Source organism: Oncorhynchus nerka, linkage group LG27, assembly GCF_034236695.1.
Source record: "Oncorhynchus nerka isolate Pitt River linkage group LG27, Oner_Uvic_2.0, whole genome shotgun sequence".
NCBI classification, from domain to species: domain Eukaryota; kingdom Metazoa; phylum Chordata; class Actinopteri; order Salmoniformes; family Salmonidae; genus Oncorhynchus; species Oncorhynchus nerka.
Genome location: NC_088422.1, coordinates 43,052,060 through 43,074,390, shown reverse-complemented (window position 1 = coordinate 43,074,390; position 22,331 = coordinate 43,052,060). Strand labels below are relative to the sequence as shown.

The window sequence follows — 22,331 nt, the reverse complement described above, 5'->3', positions numbered from 1 at the left end:
TGTTGTTGTGCTCTTCATTGACTGCACTGAAGCAAGCTCCTCTGTAATTTCAAAGTCTGGGGTTATGCGTCGTAAGAATATCGACTACGCCAATGTGCATCACTGTTCTCATCCAGTGCCAAGGAGAAATAGGTGAAATCGTTTACCATGTCTTTCAACGGTTGTTCCATATTCTCTGCGATGTCCTCAACACGCCGTGTCAAGGAGTGTGGGGCAAAGTATTGCTGCAGTCAATTAAACATTGTTTAATGAATTCGCCCTCGGCGAATGGCTTGCTATGTTTAGCAATTTTGTGGGACAGTACATAGCTAGCTCTCGCGATTCCGTTGTTTGCTGAATGCAGTTTTGTGAAAAGTCCTTGCTGCTTCTGTAACTGAGAAAGCAACTCTTTCGATGCACTTGCGCTCTGCTCAGAAGATCTACTCCTATATTTCTCTGCATGCTTCGTCTGGAAGTGTCGGGACAAGTTGTCGTCTTTCAAGACCGATGCTCTCTTTGCATAGTAAGCACACAGCTTTCCCTGATTCCTCAATAAAGACATATTTCAATGTCCACTCTTGCTGGAACACCCTACGGTCATTGTCTACTTTCCTTTTCTTGAGCAATTTTTTACGCAATTTGTAGCTGGCTATTTCTAACTGACGTGTCAGACCGTGAAGTCACCGTCCGTCCTTGTGCAGTTATTTTTACATGCCTTCAAAATAAATGTCCCACAAGCGGTGGGAGTTAAATCATTACACAAAGGCAAGTATTCATTGGCCTTTTAATTTGAATAACAAATACGTTTTTCAAAACGTTACCATCACAAAATAATTTTGTGATCTGAGCATGATTCCGGGGGCCAGCCTTTGTCCAAGCCTGAAGTAAAGGGTCTGAATACTTATGTAAACGTTTTTTTTTTCTGTTTTAAATGTTTTTATGAATTTGTAAAATTATCAAAACTGTTTTTGCTTTGCCATGATGGGGTATTGTGTTTAGATTGATGAGGAAAAAAACTATTTAATCCATTTTACAATCAGGCTGTAACTTGTAACTTTCCGAATGCACTGTATATCATTTTTGAACAAGACATTTACTGTATTTGGATCACCAGGCTTCTCTTGTTCTGTTAACATTGTGAAAGCCTATTTGGCAAACATCTAAGCTTAGTTGGATATCATCGTATATATCTGTACTATGATCAATTGACCAAAATGATTTTACTTAGTGCAAAACCCATCCTAATAACATGTATCCAACATGTGTATTGATTGTTTAAAAAATAAATATCTAATAAATAAAGTAGTAAAACGTCATATAATACATTTGTTTTTAATTAGAATACCACATACTAGTACTTTCAGCAAGCACATTCACAATACACCACGGTCCAGTAACATATGATCAGCTCAGCGGTCTCAAATGGTTAGCAACTACTTGACCTCCCAACACAAACAAAATTAGTTAACGATCCTTGATACTAAGTCAGAGTTCCAGATAGATCAGATTGGGTGGCCTTTTTATTGTATAAAGTTCTTTGGGTATAGTTTGAATAACTTTCCCTCCTGCGTGGGCTCAAATCCGTATTTCTCAAGCTGTTCCTTATCAAATGAGCCTTCCTCAAAGTCTTTCTGGATCTGCTGGGCCACAGCCTCGGAGAACAGACCCTCAGGGGTGACAGCGGGCTCCGTTCCAACCGGGGTGCGGTACGACACGTAGGGCTTGAGTCTGAATCCCTCCAAGTCAGGCACCACAAACTGGGGGATCATTGCCTGTACTGGAACATATTTTCTGCTGGAGGTTAGTACTCCTGTTGGCTGTGCCCCTCTGCCTTTGTAGTGAGTCCTTGAGCCACGTTTGCTGGTGAATTCAGCCATACGATCAGCTCCTCTCACAATGCCCCGTCGAAGAGCATTCAATACACCCATCGCATCGAAGAGTTTTGGACTCAAACTGTTGGGCAAATCTGTATGGAGTCAATGAAATGGGTGAGATTACAATGGGTACTTTGGTAGCTAACAACAGTAAACATAGCTAACTCACTATTTCCTCACTGCTAGGAACCTACCTCTATCAGTTCTTTCACATTAGTTTCAATCAAGTAAAATGAGACTGGGATAAAGAAACAGATTAAAATAAGCATTTGAACTATTGAACATTTGAAACCCCCGTGTGAAAATGTGAGTCAAACTGTTGCAAGATATAGATAACACATTTTTAATTTACAATGATGGTTACCAAAAGGCAAAAACGCCTCCTGCGGGGACGGGATGAAAATATTTTTTATAAAAAATATTGGACAACACACACCACAACACTACATAAACTAGTATAGTGTAGATCATCATTGTACCAGTTAAACCGCTGTGAAATATAGTTTCCATAACCAAAAACATTGTTGTTTTAGCTGTTTGAAGCTGGTGTACAAAGGTAAAAGAGCAAAAACAAAACTTAACGGTAGCATAGAAATACTGAACATAGAACAGCTTTACCGCTTCTTAGACTTGTTTTCAAGTAGAATGATTTATCTAAAACTAAAATGTCTATGCAGATTTGACCAGGTCGACCGAAAAGTTACATATTGCCACTAATTGAATTAGTGTAGAATTACATTAATTCTTATGGAGGGTGCATTGGAGTCAACATGGGCTTCTTCTGGAGAGTGCCAATACGGGAGTTTCAAAGCCTATCACTGGCCAATATATAGCATTAACAAACCAGGGTTTATACACAATATTATTGTAAACATGACACATAAACACGTTCCATATTGTAATTGTTGCTACCTGAAGACATATTCATTGCGAAAAACGTATTGAGCATTGTTGTCTACGCATAGCTTTGTTGGTAGCTGTTCTTAGTTAGCTAAGGTTATTTAGCTTGATTTTGGACCAATGTGTTTTGCTAGCACTACAGTAGTTCGCTAGCTAGCAAAACACATGGGTCAACGACACGTTGACTCTCCGTTTCTAAATAGCTGTACGGTCATTGTGGAAGTAGAAAGCAAGATAAGCACTACATGGCGATTAATATAACTTTAGCGATAATATGTGTCAAATCTATAGCTATACACTCACCTTGAACAGCGCCAACAGCAAGATAGACACATTCGAAGAGCCCGACGTCAGAATAAAACGTTTTGCGATTGGTTTGATTCAGTCAGTGGTAGCCAATTGTAATTCCAGATACTGGCAGCGAGTCATCGGGGATAGAAAGACATGCATGTGTACATAAAACTTTGACAGTGGAGATAGTGGAACGTTAGGTAATACGAGCCAGTAAGTATATTATTGTAGCTAATATTTTCATTTAACCTTGTAGTGCAGTGTAAATCATTTATGTTTATTTGACTGCATGGCTGCAGACGGGGGTGTCAATGGGCATTGGGCAAGTCAGAATAACGGGACTTTGTCTGTTTGCCTGTCAGCCCATTTAGCTCTATGTGACAGTGATACAAATCTGGCCATATAACCGTCGACTGCCTGAACCTATGAGCACCAATTTAATAACTGTGATTAAACGTAACTAATTGGAAATGTGTTCGTATTCTTCCATATTTATGTCGTAGATACATTATAGCTATTTAAGGCAAGGGCAACGTTAGTAGAATGTCATACCTGTGCGAATTGGCTATGTCTCTCCGTGATGGGTTTGTTTATCAATATAAGGGCACAGTTAGAGGAAAATACCATATATCCAGATCTTGAAATCAAGCCGGCCATGCACCTGCTCAGTATTTAATGATCTAGGCTAGATCAAGGCAAATTTGATATACTCAGGATACTAGGCCCTATTTGATTCCTGTCATGAACAATCTGTTTACTGGGGTGTGTATGAACTTATATCTTTGCGAGGTGTCTCTAACGCACACATACAGGTTCAGGGTGTGTAGTGTAGTAGCCTAGACTTTCTACTTGCTTGTGGGTGAGTCTATTCAAGTATGCGTGTGCAGTGGCCAGTGGGTGTCTCTGGTTACAGAGTGCAGACCAGGTGCAGACAGACACACTGGCAGTACACTCTGTGACTACAGTCAGTGAGTGATCATGTGTTCTCATTTGTAATATTTATTTCTTCTAATTTGTGTCTGTTTTGTGAGGGGATTTTTTGGCATATTGGTTTTAGGGTTTCAAGAATTCACATAGTGCTCCTTTTGATTAGGCCTATCAGTGTGTGGAATGATTAGGACATTGCACTCTGGTTCCATTTCTCAAACCGTGTGAAGAATACTTTATTTTATTTTTTACAGTCTCTTCCACTGTGACTTGGAAAATGCATGTATACTGTTTGCCTTTTTTTGGCTAGGGATGGATGACAAGGTGGATGACAAAGATGAGGACAGCTGCAGTATATACCCGGTAATAAAACCAGTTCTAAGTCTCCCACCAATTCAATAGGTCTACTACCCTGTCTATTACAAAGTGTCCAATTCCATTTCTCCATCTAGGCTTAACCTTCTTGATGCCTGGTCATGAATTAGGCATCTGTTGAATGTTGGTTTCCTGCTTGTTTTGTAGAGCCTGGTGCCACTTGGCAGTGAAATTAAGGCCAGGATGCAACATTGGATGGAGGACAGAACAGAGACTGCTATGCCATTGCCATTGGTAGGTAGCTACCCAGCACTCTCCTCTCCAGCACTGACTCTGTGAACAGTGCTGTTGTGACTGTTCTTAGATCACCATGCCAGCAGCCCACTGAGGCTGCATCCAAAATGGCACTCTATTCCCTATAAAGTGTAGGTCTACTAAGGCTCTGGTCCAAAGCAGTGCATTATATAGGGAATAGGGTGCCATTTGGGATGAACTCCTAGCCAATATATTAGATGTCATTGTGGCTGTGGTTTGGTCCACGTCTAATAATCATCTTCTTTTGCCCTCCCAGTGGACTGGTGTGCTGGTCGTAGCTGTACTGACTGTGTTGGCAGTGTCTCTCATCGGCATGGTTGTGTTTTTATTCTACAGAAGATACAAACAGTACAGTCAGTACTTCCTGCCTCCATTCTCTCATAAATGAAGAACTATTTGATTTATTTGTTTGTATTTAATTAGAATCAGTTGGTGTACCGACCTACCTTTATCTATAAAAGACTAATGATAATAATATATACAGGCAAATATTTCAAACCAATAAAATAGTGAACATTGTTCAAGTTCGTCAAGTTGTAATAAAACAAAGAAAGTAATTTAGCTTTAATAGCCATATAGGCCTATGTGTCATGACAGTATGTGCTGTATGTTTTTTTTCCAGAGGAGCAGCAGCCTCACTATCGCTTCAGGAAAAGAGACAAAGTTATGTTTTATGGCAGAAAGATCATGAGAAAGGTCAGTCCCACACCATCAGGCAATCCCTCGCACATTTTGTCTAGCGTGTCTCTCATAATTGTTTTGTGTCATTTTCAATATAAATAGCACATAGAGATACAGTAAATTACCTGTATGTTAGGCTCTACTGTAGCCTCGTCAAGCAGACCGACCACTGGTTAAGCAGACCGACCACTGGTCAAGCAGACCGACCAGGTTTCACTGACTACTGGTTAAGCAGACTGACCAGGTTTCACTGACTACTGGTTAAGCAGACTGACCAGGTTTCATTTCACTTCACTCGTTAGAATGTGAGCTATCACGAGATCAGGCTGGTTTCACAAGGCTAGCTATACTGAATTGATTTAAATTAAAACATCTCTCCCTGTTTTTTACCGTACCAGGTGCAGACTTTGTCCTCTACCTCAACCCCTACCTCTACCTCCGAGTCACAGAAGCAGCGAATCAGGAAGAGAACTAAAGTCCTGTCTATAGCGCGAAAGTGAGTCATGAATACACTGTATTCCGATGATACCTGTAGTGATAACCTCTCTTTTTCTGATGGTGAACAGTTTGTACGAGTTTTGTATGTTTTAAGGATACATTTAAACACCACCCTAACACTTTGTGTCCCAGAATACTGCGCATTAGGAGGGAGCCCCCCACCCTGGTGGCTAAGGAGCCCCCTCCCTCTTTGCTGGAGGCTGACCTCACAGAGTTTGACGTGCAGAACTCTCACCTGCCCTCTGAGGTGCTCTACATGCTTAAGAACGTCAGGTAAGGGAACCGTAAATACCCAGACTAGGGAAACTCAAATATGGACCTCCAGTCTAGTTCCACTGATGATTTTTAATTCTTACCCTTTAGTCAGGGACTGATTTAGACCCAGGATACCTGGTGAGTGCAATTAACTACCAGGTAAAAACTAAAACCAGAAGTGTAACGACCCGAGGTTCAGATTTGAGTGTCCCTCACCTAGACTGAGTAAATGATGGGTTGTCATGTTGTAAGGCGCTGCATTACCAACAGTTGTTTTAGCAAGCACTATAAATGATAACCCCTGTGTAATCCATCCCACCCCTGTGCAATCCATCCCACTATTGTCTGTGTGCTGTGTCCAGGGTCCTGGGACACTTTGAGAAGCCTCTGTTCCTGGAGCTGTGCCGTCACATGGTGTTTGTGCAGCTCCACGAGATGGAGACACTCTTTCGTCCCGGGGACATCGACGACAGCATCTACGTGGTGCAAGACGGCCGTCTGGAGCTCTGCATACGTGAGAGTGTAAGATCCCTACATGCTCTATCTATCTGTTGCTGAAGCAACCTCATCATGAATAGGAAAATGAAGAAGGCCCGCACTCAGATAGAAAGGAAATTGTTTTCCATCTTTGACAAAAGTTTTGCCCAAAAGATCATGAGGGGACGTGGTCTCAACCGTTACGCTGCATTTACAACTACTTGTGTATTATGTACTTGAAGTTTGATAGTCAAATGCAAGTAACATGTATTTTGTTGTTATAGGATGGGACAGATGTGGTGGTAAAGGAGGTGTTTCCAGGAGACAGTGTCCACAGTCTGCTCAGTATCCTGGATGTCATCACTGTACGTTACGCTTTCCACTCTCATTTACCCTCTGATTCAGCTAGTGCATGTTTATTTATCCACTGCACTCTGATAAGTACCTAAGACACAGGAGGCTGGTGAGGGGCGGACGATTCGTAGTGATGGCTGGAATGGAAAACCATGTGTTTGAGACCATTCCATTCCAGCCATTACAATGAGCCTGTACTCCGATTTAAAGTGAGACCAGCCAGCACTTCTCGTCCTCTACCCCCCTATGCATCCTAGGGTCACTCAGCCCCCTACAAGACAGTATCTGCCAGAGCTGCAACCCCTTCTACCATACTGCGTCTTCCAGCTGCTGCCTTCCACTCTGTGTTTGAGAAATACCCAGAGACCCTGGTCCGTGTTATCCAGGTACTGTTACTATCAGTGACAGACTGACCTAGGATACATCCCAAATGGCGCACTATTCCCTGTACAGTGCCTATAGAATGTCTAGACCCCCTTGAACTTCTTCTCTTGACATTGTGCTGCCTTAAAATCTTATCTAAAAATGTATTAAATTCAATTTTTTTGCTCTATCCCAAAGTTAGGTTTTCAGAAGACTGGGGCAGGTTTTCTCGTTTCATATTTATTTTGATCCTGACAAACTCCCCAGTCCCTGCCCATGACAAGCATACCCATAACATGTTGCTGCCACCACCACACTATTAAATTTAAGCCAAAAAAAGGTAATTAATTTGCCATGTTGTATTGCAGTAGGTTGTGTAGATCTGTAGGAAAGAAATCTGTTTTAATCCCTTTTTAGATTGAAAAAGTTCAAGGGGTTGTAGACTTTCTATAAGCACTGTAAAGTGCACAACTTTTGACCAGGGCCCATATAGTTCTGGTCAAAAGTAATGGACTAAAAAGGGAATAGAGTGCCATTTGGGATGTGGTCTGTACCCAGGGAAATCAGCCATTATATAATATCACACAAATACTGGAGATCACACCTCCTGCCTGGTTTGTAGGCAACTATGACATTATTCTGTAGTTACACAGCTAAACTCAAAAAACTAAATCACTGAGGATTTAGTATTTTCAGACATTTTCAGTGTTCTGCTCTCTTTACTAAAACAGTGGATTCATTTGTTGCTTTTTTGTTATTGTCCTTTCTAGATCATCATGGTACGCCTGCAGAGAGTCACCTTCCTGGCCCTTCACAACTACCTAGGCCTTACCACCGAGCTCTTCAATGCAGTATGACACACTTACACACACACACACACACGACTGGGTATTTAATCTTTGAAGGGGATGTATACTCCTGATGGTTCTGTGTGTGTGTTCCATGTGTGTCTTTCAGGAGAGACAGGCGATCCCCCTTGTGGCAGTGCACAGTGTGATAGGTGAAGCCAACCCGAACAGGGGTCGAGACAGACATCAATCTCGATCTGATGAGTCTGGCCATGAGAAGGGGCCCAGCGACACAGGTCAGTTATTATGGGATGGTCATCTCACTGGTAAATGCCAGCATAGAAACCAATGTTAATTCTAGCTTTGGTTTTGCATACGGTTCCAGACATTCCGGTAACTTCCCCCCCCAAAAAAAACAAATCCCATTTGGAAGATTCCTGGAATCAGGATGGAAGTAACAGGATGTCTGGGAATCCTCCAAGTGGGGTTTCTGGAAAACCTGGCAATTTGGGGAAAGTTACTGGAAATGTGCAACCCTAGTCTGCATTATGTCTGGATTACATTTGGATTACCATATCATGAAAATATGAATCCAGATGGATAAGTGTGGAGGTTGTTATGTTATGTCACTATGAAGAATGGTGGCTTGCTGGAAAGCAGGACATACTCATGGCATAGCTGTATGGTGTTGTTTCAGAAATTGGAGAGAGGAAGTCCTGTCTTTCAAATAGCAGCCCAACCACTAAAGGAAAAAGTTCTCGCTCCCAGTCCACTCCTCTGGCAGTGTCAAGTAAGCATACATTACCACACACACACACACACACACACACTGGTCAGACCACATAGTAGTGACCTGTACTGTACATCTTAAGATATTGTTGAGGAATTGCTCTTACAAACAAACAACGTTTTTGCGTAAGTAGTGTTTTGTGAATCCGGCCCTGTACTATACAAGCCCTGGTCCGTGTGTCTGAATGCTTTTTGTCTCTCTCCTCACACTCTTGAGGTGCCACATCGGCTGACCTCAACATGGCATATCAGCGAGCCAGAATAACAGAAGAAGCAGCTAAAGCAGACACACCACCACCAAGTCCCCAGGTCCCACACAAGGTCTGTGATGCACTGCACATTTACTAGACACATGTCAGTGTAACAACGTCCATAAGATACATAGTCAGAGACATGCCTAGTTATGTCTCTGACTCTCTCTCTGACTCTTCCTCTCTCAATTCAGCACAATTCAAAGGGCTTTATTGGTATGGGAAAATGTGTTTACATTGCCGAAGCAAGTGAAATTGGCAATTAAACAAAAGGGAAATGAACCAGGGAAATTAATTAATCAGAAATGAACAGTAAACATTAAACTCACGAAAGTTAAAAATAATATAGACATTTCAAACGTTATATTATTGGCTATGTAACAGTGTTGTAACAATAAATAAGGAGATACGTATAGTTAATTTATTTATAGGTCACAAATCTTGCTGCTATGGTGGCACACTGTGGTATATCACATAATAGATATGGGAGTTTATCGATACTGGATTTGTTTTCAAATTCTTTGTGGGTCCGTGTAATCTGAGGGAAATATGTGTGCCTAATCTGGTCATACATTTGACAGGAGGTTAGGAAGTGCAGCTCAGTTTCCACGTCATTTTGTGGGCAGTGGGCACATAGGCAGACTTGGCTCTCAAGAGAAGATAGGCTATGGCAGCCTCTCTCAATAGCAAGGCCATACTCACCCCCCTCCCCTTTCTCCCTTTCATTCATCAGTCCATTCTGAAGAAGAGTGTGACCATGGTGCACACTCCCTCTGCTGTGTTTCACTACTCTGAGGCTGGAGGAGGTCAGTCAGGTCACATCCACCACAGCAAGGTCAACGCCATCTTCCAGGCTGCCAAGATGGACCTGCAGCGCCTCATACAACTACAGGTACTGGATGGCTCCCTCTGGGTCTCAGTATAAACTAGAACACATCCAACGGGCTGGCCCCGGAGAGCCAATGTATGTGTGCAGGCTTTTGTTCCAGTCCAGAACTAACACCTGATTCAACTAATCACAGTCCAAATGGAAGACTATTTATTCTTCATCAAAGAGCTGGGCTGGAACAGAAGCTGCACACACACTGCAGGAGTTTGGACATTCCTGACATATTTTCTGACCCTCTTCTTACCTCCCTATCTCTCTCCCGCTTTCTGTCAGGACCCCAGTCTGCTGGAGGGCAGGGTGACTCTGCGTCAGGTCAAAGCTGGCTGTGTGTTGAACAGCCAGGGGGACCAGGTCAGTCAGTCTGTCTGCATGCTGCCTGGTAGTGGTAGACATAGCCTTTAGCCCTGAGGCTAGAGCTCACCTCAGTAAAACATCTGCTTCTTCTCTGTCAGCAGCACGGCCAGAAACGGTCAACGTCATTTGTCATTTTGCGTCATTTTATAAGTGGTTCATTTATGTGTGTCAAAAGGCACTATTCCCTATAGGGTGGACTACTTCTGACCAGGGCTCTAGTCAAAAGTAGTGCACTATTTGGAGAATAGGGTGCCATTTGGGACTCGCCCATTGACATTATGTATAGCTGTATCTCCCTGTGCCATCTGTTCCCTCTGGTAGGATGCAAGTGTGCAGTTTGTGATCTCGGGGGCGCTCCATGTGTACCAGCGGACGATCGACCGCGAGGAGGACACCCTGCTGTTTCTGACTCACCCAGGGGAGATGGTGGGTCATCTGGCCGTGCTGACTGGTGAACCCCTCATCTTCAGCGTCCGAGCACACAGGGACTGCACCTTCCTGTCTATCTCTAAAGCTGCCTTCTATGAGTATGCCATTTTCCTTGTGTATAGACACAGACACACACACGCACACACACTCGACGTCTGATGACAGTATTGTTACTGTAATTCTCATATTTGTCCCAGACCCTGTTGTCCCACACCCTGTTGGTGTGTATGTTTTTGTGCACAGTAGTTGCTGTCTGAATATGTGAATGTGGGTCTATGTAGGATCATGCGCGAAGAGCCAAGGGTGGTGCTGAATGTGGCTCACACCGTGGTGAAGAGGGTGTCAGGCTTCGTCAGGCAGATAGACTTTGCTCTGGACTGGATGGCTGTGGAGGCTGGCCGCACTGTCTACAGGTACCTGCTGAATAGCATAGAAGTACATATAGAACACTAGAATGGACATAGGCATCCTAGCAACATGACAAAAAAACATCCATCTTGGTCAGGGGATTATAGGATCTCTATGCTGAATGGTCTCATATCCTCTATCTCCCTCAAATTCAAACCTGGACCTCGAAACCAGTTCCAATGCTTAAAACAAATATATATATTACCCTCTAAATAGCGACTGATTTAGACCTGGGACATCAGGTGGATGCAATGAATTATCAAGTAGAACAGAAAACCAGCAGGCTCTGGACCTCGTAGGGTCAGAGTTGAATAGTCTGGTCTATCTGTTTCTCTGTCTAACTGCTGCATCCAACCGTTCCTAGGCAGGGAGACAAGTCGGACAGCACCTTCATCGTCCTCAGTGGCCGCCTGCGCTCTGTCATCGCAAAGGATGATGGGAAGAAGGAGTTGGCCGGAGAGTATGGTCGCGGTGACCTCATAGGGGTGGTGAGTGCTCTATAATCCCATATTCTTTATGGTTGATGTATTTAACTCTAGCCTGGTCCCAGACCTGTTTGTGCTATCATGTCAATTCCTTGTCACCCATTGTCGTGGCTTGACAAAGAGTGACAATGAGTTGGGAAGAGCACAAACAAATCTGGGACCAGGCTAATTTAACTTCAAGAGATGGAACCCTTGATTAACTGTTATTCATAGAACTTGTGTGGTGTCCTCAGGTGGAGGCCCTGACCCACATGAACCGAGCCACTACAGTGCACGCCATCAGGGACTCTGAGCTAGCCAAGCTGCCTGAGGGGGCCCTCAGCTCCATCAAGAGGAGGTATCCGCAGGTAGTGACCAGACTCATCCATCTGCTGGGACAGAAGATCCTTGGAAATATGCAGCAGGTTCACGGACCCTTGGCAGGTTAGTGTACACTACCGTTCAAAAGATTGGGGTCACTTGGAAATGTCCTTGTTTTGTAAAGAAAATCTTTTTTTTTTGTCCAGTTTGCACTGTTCTGTGAAGGGAGTAGTACACAGCATTTTACAAGATCTTCAGTTTCTTGGCAATTTCTCGCATGGAATAGCCTTTATTTCTCCGAACAAAAATAGACTGACGAGTTTCAGAAGAAAGGTCTTTGTTTCTGGCCATTTTGAGCCTCTAATCGAACCCACAAACGCTGATACTCCAGATACTTAACTAGTCTACAGAAGGACAATTTTATCGCTTCTTTAATCAGAACAACAGTTTTCAGCTGTGCTAACATAATTGAAAAAGGGTTTTCTAATAATCAATTAGCCTTTAAAAATGATTAACTTGGATTAGTTAACACAACGTGCCATTGGAACACAGGAGTGATGGTTGCTGATAATGGGCCTCTGTACGCCTATGTAGATATTCTATAAAATAAATCTGCCATTTCCAGCTACAATAGTCATTTACAACATCAACAATGTCTACACTGAATTTTGGATCAATTTTATGTTATTTTAATGGACAAAAAATGGACTTTTCTTGTTTCAAAAACAAGGACATTTCGAAGTGACCCAAAATCTTTTGAACGGTGGTGTAGATTTAAAATGTATGTGTCAGGGGGATAGTGTGTGTGTGTGTTCTTGTATTCTGTCTGTGTCAACCACCCATGGTGTTTCAGCGATGCCTCTGTCTTTCTGCCTCTGTTGTAGCCCGTGGTCTGACGCTACAACCCCCCAGCAGTAAGTGGGATTCAGGGAGCCCGGCCTCTAACCTGTCCACTGTGACCATCCTGCCTGTGTCAGAGGAGGTGCCTCTTACAGCCTTCACACTGGAGCTGCAGCATGCACTCAGTGCCATTGGTACATATCATTACTACTAGTCCTGCTTCACCACTCCCGGTGACACAAACAGATGTCGTTGGACTAAAAAGTGAACTACGACTACTAATTATATAGCTTGCTGGTCTACATTCAGCATGTACTATTTTATTTCTGTTGGACTTTTAGGTCCCACCTTACTCTTGACCAGTGACATCATCAAACAGCGACTGGGTGCTGCCGCACTGGACAGGTAGGAATGACGTAATCATTTCAGGCATGCACGCTGTTGTCTGCGTTAGCATATTTGTGTCAAGATCAGCTGGTTGTCATAGTTGAAGGAAACATTTTAAAGGATACACACATCTCAACCCTCTCCTCTGTAGTGTGCATGAGTACCGCCTGTCCAGCTGGCTGGGGCAGCAGGAGGACATCCACCGCATCGTTCTCTACCAATCAGACGATACCTTGACCCCCTGGACCCAGCGCTGCATCCGCCAGGCCGACTGCATCATCATAGTGGGACTGGGAGAGGCCGAGCCGACCGTGGGCGAGGTATAACATTTTTAAAATGCACACCAACACCTCTGCCTTTTTTCTTGAACCTTTATTTAATCCGGGAAGTCCCATTGAGGTCAGAATACCTCTTTTACAAGGGAGACCTGGCCAACAGGGGCAGCTCAATAAGAAACAACATATAGCTGTAGAACACTATCTGCCTAATGGGTTTTAGGAAAGTCGAGGGCTTACTTTGTTTTATGCAGGGTCTATGAAGTGGGATAACTGGCCTACTGAGTGTATGTGGGGATTAAGCTTCTTAATTAGCTTCGCTAGGATGAACCCCTATTAGTAAGACAGTTTATTAGGGGTTAAATTATTGAAGTTTAATGAGGAAGAAGAGAAACAAGGCTTGTCTCTTTCAGACTCTGCTGTCTGATTGACATGAAGGACAAATCTCAAATGACACCCAATCCCTTTTCTACAGTGCATTAATTACAGTGTGCCATTTGGGACTCACACTTAATTTAGGCCTCCTCCACTGTGGGTGTGACGCTGTTGTCCCTGTGCTGTGGCCTCTGTCCCCTAGTTGGAGCGGATGCTGGAGGGCAGTGCAGTGCGGGCCCAGAAGCAGCTGATCCTGCTGCACAGGGAGGACGGTCCCCCGCCTCAGGGCACTGTGGAGTGGCTCAACATGAGGAGCTGGATCTCCAGACACCTGCACCTCTCCTGTCCACACAGGGTCTTCTCCAAGAGGAGCCTGCCTAAACTGGTACCCTATATACACACACATACACAGGCACGCACACACGCGCAGGCAGGAACAGAGACAGGCACGCACACACACGCAGCCAGGAAGGCACGCATACATACACATACACCCCTGTCCTGCCCAAATGTGGTATTACCCAGTAGTAGCCTGTCCATGCTAGTACACACACACCTCAGCCAGAATAGTCATAGCTCCTCTCACTGACTAGACAGTATTCAACCTACTTTTTCAATCTTGGCTTTTGACCTGCAGCTTGGTTCCCTCTGCCTCACAGCTTATATGATGCAAGTCTCAGATGGAAGCTTTTAGATAACATTACTGAGCTTTCCGAAAACAATCTTGACCTTGGCTGCTTCCCAAATGGCACCCTATTTCTTATATAATGTATAGCTCTCTGGTCAAAAGTAGTGCACTAGGGAATAGGGTGTCAATTGAGACGAATCACACATTTGCTGACTCTTCCCCTCCACCTCTGCTCCTGTGGTGCTGTGCTCCTGTGGTCCTGCTGTGGTTGTCCTCAGAGAGAGATGTACCAGCGTGTGTTCCAGAAGCCTCCAGACCGCCACTCTGACTTCAGCCGTCTGGCCAGAGTCCTGACAGGCAACACCATCGCCCTGGTGCTGGGGGGAGGGGGTGCAAGGTGCTGCTAATCTCTTTCCAGACCTCACACTCCAATGTAACATGCTGCACTATCAGTAGTACCTTTTACCTCACATTAGATTTTTACAACTGCAATTATTCAAACATTCTTTTAGGATTATAGTCCCTGGTTATGGTTTTCCTGTTTTTTTGCCCAATTTTAAATCATTTTCATATTTCTAGTATAGAGAGTGTGTGGCTGTTTTGTGTCCTTGTTCTCTCTGGATGCCTCTTTCCTCTGTCTACCTTGCTATGAGGCCTCTGTCTACCTTGCTATGAGGCCTCTGTCTACCTTGCTATGAGGCCTCTGTCTTTCGATAATGGCTTTTCTGTCTTTCTTTTCTGCTTTCTGTTCTTCTTCCCTTTTGCTCTGGCATGTCCAGGAGCTGGGTCACGGTGGGTATATTCTCTAGTCCCGTCAACACTGCTCCCTCTGACTGTCCACTAAAACGCTTCCCCCTCTTATACTCACACACCGACTGTGCTTTATTGTCCAATTTCATGTTTTGGACTCTGTGTAACCTACCTGTGGTCTGTGTCCCTCCAGGGGTTGCTGTCAGGTTGGCATCCTGCGGGCGCTCAATGAGGCGGGTATCCCTGTGGACATGGTGGGCGGCACCTCCATCGGCTCCCTGATGGGGGCGCTGTACGCTGAGGAGAAGAGCAACAGCCGTATGAGGGTCCGCGCTCGCGAGTGGGCCATGGTGAGAAGATACAGGACGGCCGAAGCTGGGCTCACTGCATAAGAGGATGTTGTCCTTATCCCAAATAGTACCCTATTCCATATGTAGTGCACTACTTTTGACCAAGGCACTAGTCAGAAGTAACGCACTAAATAGGGAATAGGCTTTAAGACGTAGCCGTTGTCTTTGGCTCCAGAGAAGTTGATCGTAAGGTATCTCTCCACCTCTCTCCAACACCAGGACATGAGGTCCATCTTCAAGAAGGTGTTCGACCTGACGTACCCGGTGACCTCCATGTTCTCTGGGGCCTCCTTTAACAACAGCGTCAGCGCTGTATTTAAGGGCAAACAGATCGAGGTGAGAGGACAGAGGGTTGTAGTCCACACTCCACTTGACAGGATCCCATTGCGAATAGTGATGGTTTTAATTAGGCCTCAGTGATCAGTTTAAAAATCCGGATTATTTATTCATCCCTAGATTTGACCCATAATTATGACTGCTGGCTTATGACATCCATTCAACATGACAATACCGGGTCAGCTCATAGTTTATTTTCATCAGCTAAACATTTCTTCTCCTCTCTCTCTTTCCCCCGCGTGCTACTCTCCTAGGACCTGTGGATCCCCTACTTCAACATCACCACAGATATCACTGCTTCATCCATGAGGGTTCACACTGATGGTCTGTCTGGCTTTATTCTCAATGTCGAAAATGGCACCCTATTCCCTATATATATATAGTGTACTACTTTTGACCAGGGTTCCGTAGGGCTCAGGTTTAAAACTAGTGTACTATATAGGGAAAAGGAGGCCATTTGATACGGGTCAAAAGTAGTGCACTATGTAGTGCACTATGCCATTTGGGACCTTTGACTCTGTTGAGGTATTCAACCTCAGCATGCCCTCCTCTTGTAGGTTCCCTATGGAGGTATGTGCGTGCCAGCATGTCACTGTCTGGGTACCTGCCACCCCTCTGTGACCCCAAAGACGGACACTTACTCATGGACGGTGGCTACATAAATAACCTACCTGGTCAGTATGTATATGCCATGTCTCAAACAACTATAAAACATGACGTTAAAAGTCAGCATACATGAATAGTTATACTGTACAAGTTAGAGACATTACCTTGCATGTGATGTACACAGTAGATGCCATGGCTATTGGTCAGTGTTTGTCACTATCTCTCTCTCTCACCTTCACGTTATATATAATATATATATATATATATATATATTTATATTATATAGCTGATGTAGCTCGCTCCATGGGAGCCAAAGTAGTAATAGCCATCGATGTGGGCAGCCAGGACGAGACTAACCTCACCAACTACGGTGACTCACTGTCTGGCTGGTGGCTGCTATGGAAACGCTTCAACCCCCTGGCAAAGAAAGTCCAGGTGAGTCAGGAGGATGTAAAAAAAATCATGCTCACAACCTAGAAGTTCACAATGATTCATATCTGCTGATCACAACAGATCTATCTAGCCTGTTTTAGAGTGCTCCAACTCCTGTTGACCATATTAGTCCTTTTTGGATGCTTTTCCTGGGTAAGCCCTATTGTTGTTGAGGACAACCTGCTACTCTCCTTTGTTTGCTGAGGCACGGAGGCCTACCTGAACTCAGGTCTATTTCTGTATTCTTCTAATCCTCTATAAGGTCCTGAACATGGCTGAGATCCAGACCAGGCTTGCGTATGTGTGCTGCGTTCGTCAGCTGGAGTTAGTTAAAGACAGCGAGTACTGCGAGTACATCCGGCCGCCCATTGATCACTACGGCACCTTAGAGTTTGGCAAGTTCGATGAGATCGCCGTGAGTAGCCCTCTTTTTCTCACTGGGTGCGTCCCAAATGATACCCTATATGGTGCACTGCTTTTGACCACAGCCCCGTAAAGTAGTGCACTATATAGAGAAAAGGGTGCCATTGGGGACCCAGACACTGTCTCCATGGCTCTCCATCTGTCTCGTCTCATTATAATCTCACCTAATCCCCCCCCCCCCTTCTCCCTCTGTCTCTCGCTCTCTCTGTCTCAGGAAGTGGGCTACCAGCACTGTAAGACAGTCTTTGACATGTGGAGTCGTAGTGGGGTTGTGGACAAGATGATGAAAGACAGACATCAAGAGGAATTTCATAACACGAAGAGCGGCAATGTGAGTTAGCTAGTTACACAGACCGGTTCTCAACTGCACCACACCTTGTTTCTATTTCAAATGTTGCAGCAGCTATTCCAACCCCACTTCATTTTTTTTTACATGTTTTTTTGTGTGTCGTTTTTGACTGATTACTTCCAATACTGGCAGTTATGAAATGGACTGTGGCAATTTCCTAATTTACAGTTGCCAATAAATGTTCCTTTAGACTGTTGACTGGCGTTTGTGTGTGTGTGTGTGTGTGTGTGTGTGTGTGTGTGTGTGTGTGTGTGTGTGTGTGTGTGTGTGTGTGTGTGTGTGTGTGTGTTTTCAGGTGGTCACGTGTCCCAATGCCTCCTTCACTGACCTGGCAGAGATTGTCTCTCGAATTGAGCCTGTCAAACCAGTCCTGGTGGAAGGTGAGAGGGACACACACACACACTTCCTGTACCTATTTGGTTCCTGTGTTATTCTCTACACCTTCTCTGTCTTCCTTTCTCCCTAGAGTTATCAGATGAATACCAAACAGACTATGATGAGGAGGCTATAGAGAGTGCTCTCTCTGACTTTGACATGTCTAACCCCAACAGTGGAGCGGAACACACAGAGGGGGAGGAGACTGCAGACACAGTATGTACAAGGTTGAAGTCCAAATGGCCCCCTATTCCCATTTGGGACGCACACATATACCCACTGAAGCAGGATCCAGGATTACCTTTAGGGAAATTATGCTAACTAGTAAATAAACAATATACCAAGGAATCTTCCAGAGATAAAAAAAAACAAAAGTCAAGAGATCAGTTTTACACAACCGATGTTGTGTTGTTTGATCTTCTACAGTAGACAGAGACCAGGCTGCTTTAACTACTCAACTCTTTCTCTCTCTCTCTCTCTCTCTCTCTCTCTCTCTCTACCTCTCTCTCTCTACCTCTCTCTCTATTTCTACCTCTCTCTCTCTCTCTCTCTCTCTCTCTCTCTCTCTTTCTACCTCTCTCTCTCTCTCTCATTTTCTACCTATCTCTTTCTACCTCTCTCTTTCTCTCTCTCTCTCTCTTTCTACCTCCCTCTTTCTACCTCTCTCTCTCTCTCTCTCTTTCTACCTCTCTCTCTCTCTCTCTTTCTACCTCTCTCTCTTTCTACCTCTCTCTCTTTCTCTCTCTCTCTCTTTCTACCCTCTCTCTCTCTCTCTCTCTCTTTCGACCTCTCTCTCTCTCTCTCTCTCTCAGGATGAAGAGATTCAGATCAAGGTCCGATGTCAGCAAACCACATGACCACCAAACCGTCAGACTGTGCTGATGATGCATACATCCAGTTAGCAGTGGTCCTCAATTCCAGTCTAGACTTTTCAAAATGCACTATTTAAAAAAATTATTTTAGCAGATGCTCTGCAGTATGTCCAAACACGAATGAAGGACAAATGTACACTTTGTCCTCTTTGACATGAAAAGGGATTTTCCCAATCAGGGAGCAGAGATTTATATTATATCACTAATATCGTATCATGTACACACCTTGAGGGGAGGTGTGGAATGTACAATGTGAATTGTGAGTTCATGTAGGGGAGCCAAAATAAGCACAAGTCATACAGTTGAAGTCGGAAGTTTACATACACTTAGGTTGGAGTCATTTAAAACTTGTTTTTCAACCACTCCACACATTTATTGTAAACAAACTATAGTTTTGGCAAGTCAGTTAGGGCATCTACTTTGTGCTTGAAACAATACATTTTTCCAACAATCGTGTACAGACAGATTATTTCACTTATAATTCAAGTATCACAATTCCAGTGGATCAGAAACTGGTGTAACTGAGTCAGGAATGTAGGCCTCCTTGCTCGCACACGCTTTTTCAGTTCTGCCCACAAATGTTCTATGTGATTGAGGTCAGGGCTTTGTGATGGCCACTCCAATACCTTGACTTTGTTGTCCTTAAGCCATTTTGCCACAACTTTGGAAGTATACTTGGGGTCATTGTCCATTTGGAAAACCCATTTGCGACCAAGCTTTAACTGATGTCTTGAGATGTTGCTTCAATATATCCACATAATTTTCCTACCTCATGATGCCATCTATTTTATGAAGTGCACCAGTCCCTCCTGCAGCAAAGCACCCCCACAACATGATGCTGCCACCCACGTGCTGCTTTACGGTTGGGATGGTGTTCTTCGACTTGCAAGCCTCCCCCTTTTTCCTCCAAACATAAAGATGGTCATTATGGCCAAACAGTTCTATTTTTGTTTCATCAGACCAGTGATCTTTGTCCGCATGTGCAGTTGCAAACTGTAGTCTGGCTTTTTTATTTTTGATGGTGGTTTTGGAGCAGTGGCTTCTTCCTTGCTGAGCGGCCTTTCAGGTAATGTCGATATAGGACTCGTTCACTGTGGATATAGATACTTTTGTACGTTCATCTCTAGGAGACAGAATGCGTCTCCTTCCTGAGCGGTATGATGGCTACGTGGTCCCAATAATACTTGTGTACTATTGTTTGTACAGATGAACCCGGTACCTTCAGGCGTTTGGAAATTGCTCCAAAGGATGAACCAGACTTGTAGAGGTCGACTATTTTTTTCTGAGGTCTTGGCTTATTTCTTTTTATGTCCTAACCACCTTGCCAAAACTATAGATTGTTAACAAGAAATGTGTGTTGTGGTTGAAAAACAAGTTTTAATGACTCCAACCTAAGTGTATGCAAACTTCCGACTTCAACTGTATTATACCATAATAAACTGGGTCCCATCCTTACAAACTCACCTGCACATACACAGTGAGAGCACTTCTCTAAATGTGCTGCTGTTTGCACAGATCCAACATGCTGTTGATCAAAACCCTATTGTAGCGAATTCGGGGGTAGTCTCTTGGTGTCGGGTTAAGGTCGCTACACTATAATTTCTCAGCTGTTACGTTTAGGTTAGGTTGTATTATGATCAAGGTCATTGCATTTACATTTCATTCAGTATACTGTGGTTGCATCGTGAAACTATATGAACTAAACCCAGATGATCGTGGTCACGCAAGCATATCCGTGCATCTTTATACTCCCTTATTTCAGTTGCCATATGTGCCTTTCACATATGCTCCACAACAGCTCCTTTTTTTTGACTGACTGATTGATAGTGATTTGATTTGATTTCCTTATTACAATCAATCTCATTAGATTGGGTTGCAAAACAATCATATTGTATAGTATTGTGACGTTATTGTTGTTCAGAGTGTATGTATGTCCTCATCACTTTATGTACTGGATTAGTAAATGTTATCAGTTATAACTGGTTAACTCTGACAGCCCTAGTTATCACTTTAAGGAATGTAGCAGAAGTATTGTTATTTGCATTGTTAGGAGGAAACTTGAGCGCCGTATTAGCAGGGATGTGTCAGTGATACCATACGGTATGTGTTTATTCTAGTCAGGGTTATGGAATATCTGTGGTACACTACTAAGAAGAAAAGGTGGAGGAGTATCAGAAAATAGATCGTACTTTGATAGTATTTTATTGACACGCTTCCCACTGAGCTCACCCTGGTTGAATCAACAATATGTCCACGCAATTTAAATGAACTTGTATTGAAACGACTTGGAATAGAGGTTGAATTGACGTCTGTGACCAGTGGGTTTAGTCTTTTATGATTTGAAAACCGATTTAAAATAATAATGACTTGATTATGAATTCATTACATTGTGAATGAATTACTGGTTGACTGAATGGGCGACCTAATATTCTTCTTCAAATAACTGTTAACTCCTTTTTGTCTACTGCAATTCAGCTTTTAGCTGTGATTGTGTACAAGGCAGACTAACTAATAATAAAACCTTGATATATTAGTGACAAAAACGAGTTAACAATCAATGTCGACCGATAGGCTGTTACTCTGTTTAAAGCCTTTCACTATGTTATGCTGTCGGTAACCTCGTCCTCATGCTATTGCGCATTTGGGAAAAGGTGTCTGGGAACGAGATTATGCTGTCAGTAGCCCATTTAGTATTCATGTGTGAGATATGTAATGACTAATAAATTGCACTGACTTCTACTTATCCTTATTCCTATTAGTGCTCAAGTTTTAGTCACATGCTGATAAATAATGCAATTTAAAGATAGACTACTGTTTCCTTTACATTACTTCCTTACGTGCCGGAAATAATAAGACGTATCTATGTTTTATTATGACGTCGAAATAGAATTATATCAATCCACGACACGGTTCTTCTATGCGTGACAAAAATCTATTGAAAAGCGCCGATAAAACAAAAATGCATATTACAGCGAAAGGCAGGACAGTATGCAGTCGGCGGATACAAAGGCAAAGATACTGACTCTGCAAGAGCAGCGGCTCTGCGTACAACACTTAGGTAAAGTCATAGCTAGTTATGTCCACCGGTATTTCGAATAGTTCTATAAAGGACACGTTTAGTGTACATATGATAGAATTAAGAATTAGTGATGTAATATTCCACAGTGAAAATATAAAAGGCCTACTCTACTAGTCGTGAAGTCCTATCACAAACCACTGTAGTCGATATACTGTGTATATATACAGTACCCGTCAAAAGAATGGACACACCTACTCATTCAATGGTTTTTCTTTATTTTACTATTTTCTACATTTGTAGAATAGTAATGAAGACATCAAAACTATGAAATAACACATATAGAATCATGTAGTAACCTAAAAAAGTGTTAAACAAATCTAAATATATTTTAT

At 43.3% G+C, this 22,331-nt stretch overlaps 2 protein-coding genes across 2 annotated transcripts; one reads left to right on the top strand and one right to left on the bottom strand.

Annotated features, from left to right (window-relative positions):
* Positions 1-1,295: 1,295 nt before the first annotated feature.
* mrpl41 (mitochondrial ribosomal protein L41) lies at positions 1,296-3,162 on the bottom strand. Its single transcript, XM_029638285.2, has 2 exons — positions 3,057-3,162; positions 1,296-1,945 (listed from the first exon to the last, which is right to left on the bottom strand). The coding sequence occupies exon 2, from the start codon at positions 1,905-1,907 to the stop codon at positions 1,500-1,502; it is 408 nt and encodes a 135-aa protein (XP_029494145.1). The 5' UTR covers positions 1,908-1,945; positions 3,057-3,162; the 3' UTR covers positions 1,296-1,499.
* Positions 3,163-3,187: 25 nt separating this feature from the next.
* Positions 3,188-21,659, top strand: LOC115111819 (patatin-like phospholipase domain-containing protein 7). The gene is made up of 35 exons (XM_029638284.2): positions 3,188-3,257; positions 4,282-4,334; positions 4,494-4,580; positions 4,858-4,954; positions 5,224-5,297; positions 5,681-5,778; positions 5,913-6,053; positions 6,398-6,557; positions 6,797-6,877; positions 7,124-7,252; positions 8,000-8,080; positions 8,187-8,313; positions 8,715-8,807; positions 9,024-9,127; positions 9,791-9,949; positions 10,220-10,297; positions 10,622-10,827; positions 11,011-11,142; positions 11,502-11,625; positions 11,856-12,045; positions 12,807-12,956; positions 13,104-13,167; positions 13,301-13,469; positions 14,002-14,184; positions 14,706-14,824; positions 15,371-15,527; positions 15,747-15,863; positions 16,118-16,187; positions 16,421-16,537; positions 16,756-16,904; positions 17,164-17,316; positions 17,539-17,655; positions 17,969-18,053; positions 18,140-18,264; positions 18,861-21,659. The coding sequence occupies exons 2-35, from the start codon at positions 4,284-4,286 to the stop codon at positions 18,903-18,905; spliced, it is 4,032 nt and encodes a 1,343-aa protein (XP_029494144.1). The 5' UTR covers positions 3,188-3,257; positions 4,282-4,283; the 3' UTR covers positions 18,906-21,659.
* The last annotated feature ends 672 nt before the right edge of the window (positions 21,660-22,331 follow it).